The sequence below is a fragment of the Periplaneta americana genome, chromosome 12 (assembly GCF_040183065.1).
Source record: "Periplaneta americana isolate PAMFEO1 chromosome 12, P.americana_PAMFEO1_priV1, whole genome shotgun sequence".
NCBI lineage: Eukaryota > Metazoa > Arthropoda > Insecta > Blattodea > Blattidae > Periplaneta > Periplaneta americana.
Genome location: NC_091128.1, coordinates 56598304 through 56611234, shown reverse-complemented (window position 1 = coordinate 56611234; position 12931 = coordinate 56598304). Strand labels below are relative to the sequence as shown.

At 34.9% G+C, this 12931-nt stretch overlaps 1 protein-coding gene across 8 annotated transcripts in view; it reads right to left on the bottom strand.

Moving 5' to 3' along the window:
* gw (trinucleotide repeat containing adaptor protein gawky) overlaps positions 1–12931 on the bottom strand; it is a 233528-nt gene that overhangs the window by 35690 nt on the left and 184907 nt on the right. For all 8 annotated transcript variants that reach the window (XM_069841376.1, XM_069841377.1, XM_069841378.1 and 5 more), the window contains 2 exons: positions 9128–9391; positions 1279–1470 (listed from right to left, as the gene is read on the bottom strand). In XM_069841376.1, the coding sequence (XP_069697477.1) occupies positions 1279–1470; positions 9128–9391 (456 nt within the window). The remainder of the gene's footprint in view (positions 1–1278; positions 1471–9127; positions 9392–12931) is intronic.

Below are 12931 nucleotides of genomic sequence, written 5' to 3'. Positions count from 1 at the left end.
AAATTGCCTATTCGTATTTTATGATACCAACTGATGAAACTGTAGCCATGTGAAGCTTATTCCTCAATCACCTGATCATAACTAAATAACATAAAAACTGTGTAGATTGTCTTTATTAAAGCACACCACACAACACATATAATACTCGAACATTCACTGAACATGAAAGTTCGTTCTTTTCTTTAGAAGTTATTAGTGGAGTTGTAACAGTTCCTGTTACTAAACAGAGTACTGTATTTGAATTTGTTATTAGCATTTCTTCACAAAATTTAAAAACCAACTTTTACATTATATTTTGTGAAACATGTTTAAGGCGTGTGTAGAACATCCCCACATTTTTCCTGCCAGTGGTTTCAAGAATGTGAACTCCTTTTCTCTCTTTTTAAAAATACACGCAAGATGTTTCTTCCATGATAATTTTGTGTCAAAAACCACCCTCTAAATATTTGGTCTCATATGTCCCATTTAATGTTTCACCATACAAATGTAATGAAATTTTCGAAATTTTCTTCCTCAGAACAGTTTAAAGCTTTGTGAGCATTTATTTTCGTTTAAATCTTACATAACAATTCTGTGGATGTATTAGGGCTTCTTGGGCTGTGTTCATTAATTGTTGACTGATTTTTTGGTCTAGACAACCACATCACCACATCATTCGCAATAATGAGATTTTCATTTGAGCTCTTTCTATTAATAGTGAGAACTGAACTCCATAGCAAGCTCAACGAGTCTGTATTTCTATTTGAGTAGGTATATAGGTCATTAGGGGGAAAGGAACTGGCCACCCTACCCCATTATCTCCTGGCCTAGTTGCTTCATAAGTGGTGCTTTCTTGGTATTCACCAATATATAAACATTCTTTAGAAAACGATTTCGTGCTGAAATATATAAAAAAATTAAAGTTTAGTAATATAGTCTGCTATTGTGGTTATGTGGATAGCATGTGCACTTCCCGATCAAGCAGTACGAGGTTTGATTCCTAGTGTGGGCAATGGAAGAAATTTATCTTCAGTCCATAGGACTGAGTGTTTTCCATTGTCTTGCGATTGTCCTGTGATGTCTCTGTGCTAGTCCTCGTAAATACAAGTCTCATTCCACCCTGCATAAACACAGACTAGCAGAATTTGGCAAATCAATATTCCACTCGAAATTTCAAATTTCTGTACATTAAACGCATCTCTCCCTTTTGTAAGAATTTGGGGGGGGGGGGGGGTTGATCTTATAGGCTAACAAACATGGCTTATATTACATACATATATACATAAATAAATATATTACCTGTAAATTTGAGATTTGCTGCTTAGTTTTAGTAATCTGCACAGAGATATGAAGTACAGCACTAGAGCCACCTTTGAGAGGCTGCACCTGAACAACTGCTTGCTGCTGCATTAACTGTTGTAACACCTTGATTTGTTGCAACAACTGGTTCAGCAACAGCAAAGTCTGAGGTGCCAACGGTTGATTCAGGATCTGTCCATACAACATGCATACACTCAGTTTCTAGATTATTCAATATTACCATTATTTACACCATTACAACAGAACTGTATTAAAATAGTTCTAGCAGAAGAAACATACAAAACTAGCAATTAAACTTTATGCAACTGAAGCTCATATTTGGCGCAGTAATGTAAAAATACTTCTGGCACAATAACATAAATTTAAAAGTATAATAAAAAAAATACACTCCTGAAATGAGAAGTAATTTGGTAACAGACACATATGGCTCAATATCAAAATAGACTGCATTTTTTAAGAACTCTAAAAATGTTGGATTTACTTACCAAATCCTTAGAAATAAGATTTTGGTATTGACAGAGCCGAAAATTGAAACTTCCATGCTTGCTTTACAATAAGCAATTTTATATATCCACGTTAATAAAACTCCTAACTATGCTTAGAACTTCGTATTTCTCCTCCAACAGTTGCATACACGACAATAAACTCAAAAATATTAGAAAATCTTTTGATAATTTTCCCTGAATACTGAAGATCTTCGTATGTTATCAATACCCACTCACCAATATCTTATTTAGTACTTTCTATAGGAACATCTGTAACAAGGGTGATATTAGTGTAAATTACAGAATGATTATGTAATATATAAATTCAGCACTTAAAAAACATTAGTCGACAAATTTGAACTTTTTTTCCATAACAGGAACGAAATAGGCAGAACTTAGCTAATTAGCATTTGCTAAACACGAAAATGACAGTGAGAAAGTCATAATATATCACGTTCTGTATATTATGCTCTCTTAGTTCGAAAAGTCAAGTTATTTACAAATTAAAAATTATAAATGTAAACCCTCATAGGCAGTTATAAAAAGATGAAAACTATTAAATTAATATCAAATCAACAGCATTTTTCAACCTTTTTCAACATGCGGCACAATAAAGGTGTAATTTAAAATCCTGCGGCAGTTAAGTAACACCTACTTTTGAACTCCCTTCTAACCACTGCCTGCTTAGCCGATCCAATAGAAACTGAAGTCATCACTCACCTTTCCAGCACCTTAATGCAAATGCAGACAGCACTGCCAAAGGGGGAGTTTCTGAAAATCGTGTCAAATGGGCCCTATTTTTCTAGATATTAGCATTTCAATTTCCTTATAGCTCTTACAAGTCTGACGTATGGAGTTGGGAGGTGTTGTTAGAAGATAAGGTGCTGAACTGACAATTGTATGGTTGATAGTTAGAGCTATAATGATTACAGTTTATATTTTTTATCAGTTCCTTTTATTATTATATTTATTTTATATCGCAATATCATGAAAAGATGATACCCTGTGAGTACACACAACTTCAACATCATCAATAAACAACAAAGCTTATCCTATTAGGAATTCTTACAATATAAGAGAAATTGTGCAAATTGTGCAAAAAAAAAAAATTTTTTTTTGGATACATGAAATGAAAATTATAATATATTATAGAGAGTAAAGGAATAAGTGATATTAAAGTATATTTTCATGCCATTCGTAATATCTTCTTTACCATCCTTTTCGCCAGCATAGGTTTCTAATTGCACACCACTCATTGAAGTCTTATGTTAAAGTTGTCTTTGACCCCAACACTCTTAACTGTTACTTTGCTTACTGTATAATTAACAGTCCTCAACGTCTTTCTTATTTTTAAGTAGAACCTTTCGGAATAATTGTTGACTCCTCTAGAGTTATCTTGTAATTGAAAAAAAAGAATAAAAATTATTAAAAAATACAGTAAAAACTGACTGGCAACTAGGCTTGAACAATCAACCTTACTGTTATTAGTCCAGCACCTTATCCATTCCATTATTGGACTTGTACAACTGCATTACTTATTTTATGTCTTATAAGGGCCGTAAGGAAATTGTTCAATGTCATTGTGAAGCCATTAATGCTCTTGCTCTTCAAAACTTTTAAATTGCCATTTTCTCTGTAGATAGTGTATCACAGATGTTCAGGTGGTATCTCTTCTTGATTGTTGCATAGAGAGCATAATGGTTTAAGTCAGAATTCCTAATTTGCATAGATGGTTCACTAAACAATCGTGATGTGATGAATGCTGTAAGGAAATTCAAAAGTTAAAATTTTGAAAATCAAGTCCAATTTCACAGGATTTTCGGATGGGTATTGTATTTTTAAATCATGCCGACAGAACTTATGAAAGTTCACAAAAATCGGTGGCTTGAAAACTGTGGCCTCCCCTTATCAGTTATCACTGTAATGTAAACACTTCTTTTAGCTCTTTAAGAGTAATGAACATAAAACTCTACCTGTCTGTTCACCTACTGTTTGCCTCCGAAAGTGTCTGATTAGTTGAATATTACAGATGTTGTTATAATGCATGGTTAAATGTAGAGCACTATTTTTAATAGCACTAAAGCATGAGCAGCGATTGTGAATAAAAATCGAGATAGCCAGTGGTAGAAATGTACACCAATGTCATCAAAGGTTACTTGAAGGTTGTGGCAATGATGCACTACCGTATTGGATGGTTGCAAGATGGGTCTCTGCCACTAATTATTGAATGACCCATCTATAAAAGAAATTTTCATTATCCCTCTCAAATACAATGAAATAGCAAAACAGGATTTAGCTAATAAATGCTATTTCTTCAAGTAATTATGCTATAAAATGCTATTTTTAAATCTATTTTGCTATTACAGTAGACTACAATTATCCAGACCTCCAATCATCTGGATCCCCAATTATCCAGATCGATTTGGGGGAAAATACAAAAATTAATACTGTACAGTAAATCGTGAGAAGAATGGCGAGAGCGCGGGTCGTCGACCTTCACGTGTCCTAGTTGGGTGTTGAAGGCAGTGATCACTTGATCGCTGGCTGAAGGACACGACTCCAACCCCTACTCCCAAGTATACCTTCCGCCCTCACTACTTGATCTCTGCCAGTTCACGCTACTGTTTTGCACTGTATTAAGGCATTGTACTTTGACTCAGTATGTGTTTTTACTTGGGTTCAAAACGTAAATGTGGTTCTTTCACAAAGTGATAAAGTTGAAATCATAAACCAGTTGAATAAAGGTGTGTCTGGTAAACAACTGGCTGTGTGATTTGATGTAGGAACTTCTACAATTTACAGTACAGTATATATTACAGTACAGTACATACATACCTATGTTTTTTTTTTTTTTATTTTAGTGGGTTATTTTACGACGCTTTATCAACAGCTTAGGTTATTTAGCATCTGAATGAGATGAAGGTGATAATGCTGGTGAAATGAGTCCGGGGTCCAACACCGAAAGTTACCCAGCATTTGCTCATATTGGGTTGAGGGAAAACCTCGGAAAAAACCTCAACCAGTTAACTTGCCCCAACCAGGAATTGAACCCGGGCCACCTGGTTTCGCGGCCAGATGCGCTAACCATTACTCCACAGGTGTGGACATATACCTATGTTTGCTTAGCTAGTTTTTATCAATAAAAATTGGGTTTTACTTCGTCAGACATCGTTTTTTCTTAATTATTTCAGAGCTATATCCAATTATCTAGATTCCTGCATATCCAGATCGGCCTGAATCAGCCGGTCCCCAATTAGTCCGGATAATTGGAATTCTACTGTAAATACAGAAAATCTTCTTCTTCTTCTTCCCTTCAAGTATTAGGCCAATTGGCCTGTTACAATCTCACAGTTGAATTTTCAATCCAGCGCTTCTTTGGACGACCAAGAGATCTCTTCCCGTTTGGACGATAGTGGGATTCTATCTCTATGCATGTGATGCAGATAATTTATCCAGTTGTTCTGATATGTTTTACGTGATTAATTACAGGTTCTAGTTGTAATTCTTCCATTACATCTTCATTGCATTTGTGACCCCATTTCATATATCCCGCTGTATATCTCATTCATTTCATTTCATTAGCAGTTATACTGCTTTCGTCTTTCTTCCTCAATGTCCATGCCTCACTGCCATAACAAAGTACAGGTCTCGCCAAGGTCTTGTATAGGCGAATTCGAGTATGCCTTTGTACTAGGGAAGGTTTCACATGGTGTTAATTATTCCCACTGTTTTGGTCTATTTAGAAATTTTCTGTGAAATGTCTATTTCATAGAAAAAAGATAATGTGTATCCGAGATATGTAAAATAATTTAATCCTTTCTAATATTTTTGAATCTAAACATATTTTGCTAGGCACAGGGTATTTTCCGCAGAAGGCTATAATTTTAGTTTTTTCTTTATTGATTTTCATATCATATTTAATTCCAATTTTGTTAAAATTAAAAATTGAACGTTGTAATTCATCTTCTGAGGATGCCACTAGAGCTAAATCGTCTGCAAAAAGTAATGAATCTAGTTGTAAATGTCTATTGAGTTGTATATATCCATGAGGCAACTGTTTCCATTCTCTAATTATTTGATTCATATATATAATAAATAGCAACAGAAAATTAATGCCACAATTTTACAGCACTAGCAATGGGCACTAAAGATCAATTAATTTACCCCTTTTGCTCGTTTAATTTTATTAGTGCTATATAACAAAAATCACGTTATAATCATATTAGCATTATCTTGCCACTAATGCAATCCATATTAGGGACATACACTGTTCATACTCATCTTCAATCTGGAATTAACACCATATGAAGACACCATATGAAGACATACTTCTTGCTTAGTCTCCCTCCAATCTGAAATCGGTGCTGTCAAACTAATGTGAACTGAATGTCCCTACCTTGTATGATGCAACACGCAAGATTCCCATATACAGTAAAACTTGCTCAAAGGGAATCTCAAGGACTGAAATGTTTTTCCACATTAGATAAGTTTCCGCATTATACAAATTTTGTAAATATATTACCGGTATCATAGTACATACCTTTTCATGGTGAAACTTGGTCACGCTGGCTGATGTAAAGAATATGTTGGTGTTGACATATTTTTTACACTACACTATATTTTACACTTTATTACTGTATTAACACTGCATAATTATTTACATGTTTGATCTAGATCATTAAGATTTTTTCTACATATCTAACAAAGAAACTTGTTTCCATTTTTTTGGTGCCATGTCTTTTTCAATAGAGTATTTAACTGAATACAATAACTCAAGAAGACTGGGAGAGTTTGAGTCAATGGCATCACTGATGCACTGAATAGCTTGTTCATGTGTGCGGATCTTATTTTCAAACACCTGTCTGGCTTCTTCTTCTTCTTCCTCCTCCTCTTCCTCTTCATTTTCTTCTCTTTTAGCATTTCTTGCGCTAGAAGGGATGTAGCTGACTTAAAATTATGTGTGACAAGATTGTCACTTCCAATAAATTCCTCTGCATTGTCTGGAAGATTTTTTTTCTCTGCAAAGTGTTGATATTGTAATTGTGTTTTCGTTTCCTTCCTTCATTCCATCTCCATCATCACTGTCTCCAAATTCAGTTTTAACAAAACACTTATTCACAGTGTCTGCTTTAATTTTCTTTACTGCTAACCCGATCCAATTCACAGCATCCAGAATTGATACAGATCTGGCCAAAGCATAAGAAATGTCAGCTTCTTCCACATTTGCGATCAAAGATTGCATTAAGAAGTGCCTGTGTGTGACTTGAACGTGTAAATTTACTCCCATATCCTTGGGCTGTAATACACTTGTTGCATTGGATGGGAACCATTACATTTGAAAGTTATTTTTGGGTGACAAGTGGCATTATCTAGGAAAAGAATCACCTTCCGATTTTCTTTCTTCACTTTCGCATTAAAGAAATTTAACCACTCTTCCATTGTCAATGCAGTCATCCAAGCCTTTTTGTTGTTTCTCCAAATCACTGGGAGATAATCAATTTTTAGGTTCTTGAAACATCTTGGTTTTGCCACCTTTTCAATTACGAGAAGTTTTTCCATTTCTCCTGCCATATTCCCACACAATAACAATGGAAGTCTTTCTTTCGACATTTTGCCCCCAGCACTCTTTTCTCTCTTAATCACCAGTGATTTTGTTGGTAGTGCAGAAAAAATAACCTGTTTCGTCTGCATTGTAAATGTTCTTGTCTTCATAACCTGAAATCAACTCTTTAACAATTTTGGTTTCCACTCACTCACTCACTCGCTCACTACACTTTCATCCACATCTTTCGATTCCCCACAAATTTCGTTCCATACAATATTGTGTCTCTTTAAACTGTCCAGCCATCCTGTAGATGCCTTAAAGTGGTAATTTCCAAGAAATTTGGCTACTGCGAAAGCTTGACTTTGAAGCATAGGACCGAATATATGCATGTCTTTTGACATTGCATTAGTGAACAATTCCCACATTATGTCATTAATTTCCTCATTACTTGTTGTCTTAGCCTTCCGTTTCATCTGACCATTTCGTTGTAACCACTCATTCATTATTTTGAACTTTTCTTTAGGCATGCTATAAATTTGCGTTTTACCACGCCTGAACCGCATCATGATTTCCCGCACTGAAAGTTTATCTTTTTCTTTAACTTCGATCACACTCACATTTTCATTAAGCAATAACGTCATGTACAACTTAGCCATGCTTTTCACTCTGAAGACAAATCAACTGACTGGTTTGTTAGAAGTGAAACTTTTGTTTGCATTTAAACACATGTTTAGACCTACTTGTCTGGTTCCTGCAAATTGCTTAGGATTTTCTAGAAAACCCGATTACAGTAAAGACAAGCTTTGTTATTGCAAGGAACAGCATTTTCAGTTTCCTTTGATTGCAATTTTGTCTGTTCCAATGTCATGTTCCTTTATGTACTGTAGGCCATAGAGTATTACTGGGAAAACCAAATAAAGCGCTGACGAACCTCTTACAGAAAGAGATCTCACTGTCTGTTTTCTTTAACTGTTCTTGCCCAATATAATAGGATTAGCACCTGTACCTATACCTGTACACACTAGCTTCCTTTTGTTCCTTATAAAGTTATTTGCAGACTCAAACATCCAAATTAAACGGTAGAAGTCAGGGCTATACAAACATGTTTTAGAATGTCCACATTATACAAGTAGTTTTTGATAAATTTCTTTCAAATTTCTTTCTGTTTCCGCATTGGGCAGATTCCGCAATATATAAGATAAATAACACTATAATGCCTATTCCATCTGCTGGGACTAGAGGATTTGTTCACATTGAACAAGTTTCTGCCTTATTCACGTTTCACTTTGAACTAGTTTCACTGTATATTTTTCATCCTTTGAATGTTGCCCATGCTAAAAACTCTGACTTTATGGAGCAATTTGCTTCATTGTCAACAAAGGGGAAAAAATACAGGCCATTCTCCAGTGTATATTATAATAAAACTATCAAGTCACAAGAACAAGTTAAAGATCATGATAAGTAGATTTACTCCAAATATGTACAACATAATGCTAAAGATATCTGGGCTATTTAAAAATTTCTACCATTCTCTTGGAAACTTGAATATTATTTTCAATAACCTGTAATAAAACAATGAACTAATTTAAGAATTAAAAAAAGGAAAGACAATTTAATAAAATGTTAAACACATTGATTTATTGCTCAGGATCATGAAATGCAATCTATTTTGATACTGACCAATATGACACTGTATCCTACTTTTCAAACATAAAATACTCCAATAATTACATATGTAAGAATTTATGACCACAAAAGTCTCTTGTTTTGTATTTAACATGGGGGGAATGGTACTTACCTGATGGTTAAGATAGCCAGCCTGAACTGCCATCTGAATTTGTTGCACCAACATTCTAAGTTGAGCTGTTGATGGCTGATTCTGTGGAGGGCGAGGTGCTTGACTGAATGGCGTCTGTTGCTGTGCTGGTGGCTGCTGAGGTGGGGGCTGCTGAGCGATTATTTTCTGCACAATGGCAGGACTGATATTATTAATACTGGCCAGACTAGCATTGGGATTGTTCAAATTGTTGAGGAGACTAGGAGTATTGTTCACACCAGTACCCTGCAAAGTTGAAAAAACAATGTGTAACAGATTGATTTAAATCACAAAATCAAAGTTAAAAAAAAAAAAAAAAAAAAAAAACAATCCCATGTACACATTACTCCTTGAAGGGGAGAATTTGCCATGTTTACACTGCACTACATAACAAGCTCTTGAAACTTTCACTATAACTAAATCACAAAATTCAAGTTCTGCTTTCATTTTATCGTATTTCATAATTGTTACAATTTATTAAACAGTTTATATTTAATTTTAGGACTATGTATAATAAGAACTTTCTTGTGTTAAATTTTAACGTATCTTGTTAACATGTTTCGACCTATTTTGGGTCGTCTTCAGAACTGGTCATTGTTGGTCTTGGCGCCTTTTGTTTCCTGTGAGGGTGCGTTCGTAGTGTAGAGTCAAAGAGTGTATGTGTTTTGAAATTGAGTTGTGTGTTGAGAATATCGTTGGGGTGTATTTTCGTGTGTCTGTATATTTCATATTGTTCTAGAGTGTTGAGTATCTGCCTTTTTGGTTGGATGTGTAGTATTTCCATGTCTGTGTTGATGTCTCTGTAGGTGTGGTTGGCATTCGTGATGTGCTCTGCATATGTGGAGGTGTTTTGTAATTTTGTTATGGCTGTGATGTGTTCTTTGTAACGTGTTTGAAATGATCTGCCTGTCTGTCCTATGTAGAAGTTGTTGGAGGTGTTACATTTGAGTTTGTATACGCCTGTGTGGTTGTATTTGTTTGTTTGTGTTGTTTGTGTTTTGAGATGTTTTTGTAGAGTGTTATTTGTTCTGTAAGCGATGTTATAATTTAATTTCTTGAATGTGGTTGCAATTTTATGTGTGTTTTTGTTCATTTCAAACACGTTACAAAGAACACATCACAGCCATAACAAAATTACAAAACACCTCCACATATGCAGAACACATCACAAATGCCAACTACACCTACAGAGACATCAACATAGACATGGAAATACTGCACATCCAACCAAAAAGCCAGAAACTCAACACACTAGAACAATATGAAATATACAGACACACGAAAACACACCCCAACAATATTCTCAACACACAACTCAATTTCAAAACACATACACTCTTTGACTCTACACTACGAACGCACCCTCACAGGAAACAAGAGGCGCCAAGACCAACAACGATCAGTTCTGATGATGACCCAAAATAGGTCGAAACATGTTAACAAGGTACGTTAAAATTTAACATAAAGTTCTTATCATACATATTCCGAAGTGATACAGTGTTAAAAGTTGTGTAATCAAGATGTATACTTAATTTTAATTATAACCTGAGATAATGAGATTTACATGCAAAGATAAATCTGTGCCAAAATCTGTAAGAACAAGTCACACTATGAGGTCTTGACAGCTAAGACAGAATTTGCTTACACATAACAGCATTTGTGTTAATTGCACGTTCTAGATAATGAGATTGTGAATCTCTTCAAGAAGTTAAGACCCATTCACAATGAAAACATAAATGTTAACTCAAGACATGAAAACGAGTCATGTGAAGATGCCATTCACAATGAAAACATAAGCATAATGCGAGAACGTAGCACAGCTTCCTAGATTTAACATGGAAAGGGAATATGTAGATATGGCCTACTGAATTAGCTGATGAATAGTTTCCCAGAAGTATGGTATATTACGAAACTGGAAATTGCACCAAATTATATTGTACAGCTGTACAATTTATGTTTTGCACGTTGTATTAGCTTCTCTTTGTGCCGTTCGTCTCCCGAAGCTCCTCCATTATCTTTTTCTACTCCCGAGCAGATCAGTAAATATTCTCCCAAATCCTCGGTTCCTTTTCTTTTCTTATTTGTTTCTGTTATAGTCATAATATCTATCTTTTTCTCATCTATCTCTCTGAGCACCACCTGCAGTTTTGATCCTACCAATTGTCCAGTTTTCTAATAGAGTAGTCCTTGAATTTTGCAGATTGTCGTCAATCAAATTGTCCATCCTCATATTTCCATTGACTTTTTCAGTAATGAATTTGTTTCCTTGCCACGTTATGAGCACTTTGCAGACAAGGATGGTGGTAGGACTACTACCTCAGAGCAACCAAACAAACTTCTGTATGTATTAACCTCTATAGAGAAGTCTGCTCCATCCACTCTTCAGGCCTTGAAAATACTATGTATTTGCAGCCTTGCCGACCGCTGCACGTTTCTCCGTGCTGGGGTTCCCAACCGGTGTGTCACGCAGCCCCATGAAGTGTGTCAGGAAATTTTGAAATTGAAAAATAAATTTAATACTATCCAGAAAGTCTCTTTACAACGCATTTTTTTTTATTTATAACAAAGTCTTTGATATGGTACATTTTATTTTGAGACAGACTTTACCAATGAAACGTGAACATCTGCAACAAGGCTCAGTTTAATTTTTCTGCCTGGCGATAATTCAAATGAAAGTGAGCACTGCAACAATGCTTAGTAATTCGTTTACTCTTTCCACTTAGTAATAAAGTTTAGAATCGTCAGAACATATTGGCCAGTTTCAGTATATATGTGAGCAGGTGATAGTGCGACTATTTTATAAAAATTGCTTCTTTTAGATTTTATCATGGACAAATTTTTAATTCGAAAAAGACAATCTGAATCAAGTTCTGGGTTAGATGACAGCAGTGCTAATTCAAATAATGTGAGCGAAAATTCCCTTCAGGGTTCACAAAAACGTATTACGTTTTGTAAATATAGTGATGAATATTTGCAATATGGTTTACGTGGCGTGGCAATGAATATGAACAAAATCTCGAGTGTCTTATATGTGGTGCCGAAATAAACTAAAAAAAAAATATTTATAACTCTCGTTTTCAACGTCATAATTCTGTGAATCTGTATTTTCTGCCATGAAAATAGTGAAATCTAAACAAAGGAACAGACTGGTGCATCTTGAAAATGCCTCGTATAAGGTCAACTTGTATAAGGGAAACTCTGTGCAACCTACCAAGCCCAGACTTCACGTTAATTTAAATTGGTGTTTTCAAAAACGATAATAAAAATCTTTTATCAGACATCCAGCATAGATAGGTTGGGATTTTTGACACAACTTTGTCTTTTTCTAATGACTAATGCCACTCCAGTTATTGCTTGTGGTTTTTTTTTTTTTAGAATATTCAACTGCGTGTTAACATCGTCCTATCTACAACACTGGAGTCCGACATTATAAAGAAGTTGTTATTTGTGATTTTTTTTCTAGCGGAACGCGCTTAAATGGCATTCCGGCACCTTTTTCTTGCACTTTTCATCATAAAACAGAAATATGCGAGAATAACTATGATTTAATATAATTTTTCTTCGAATTCCACTTATTCCTTGGAAGTCTTAGTTGGACAAAAAGGAGCTTAAAAAGACAAAATTCCCGTGCAGTGAACAGTAGTCATCTCCCGATCACTATAAAATATTCTACACAGAATTACACCACCCTTTTCTCCAGAAGAAAAGTACTGGTTGTTATTATTATATTATTATTATTAATAAAAACAAACAAGTGTGTCGCGATATAGTGGGCATTCAGTAAAG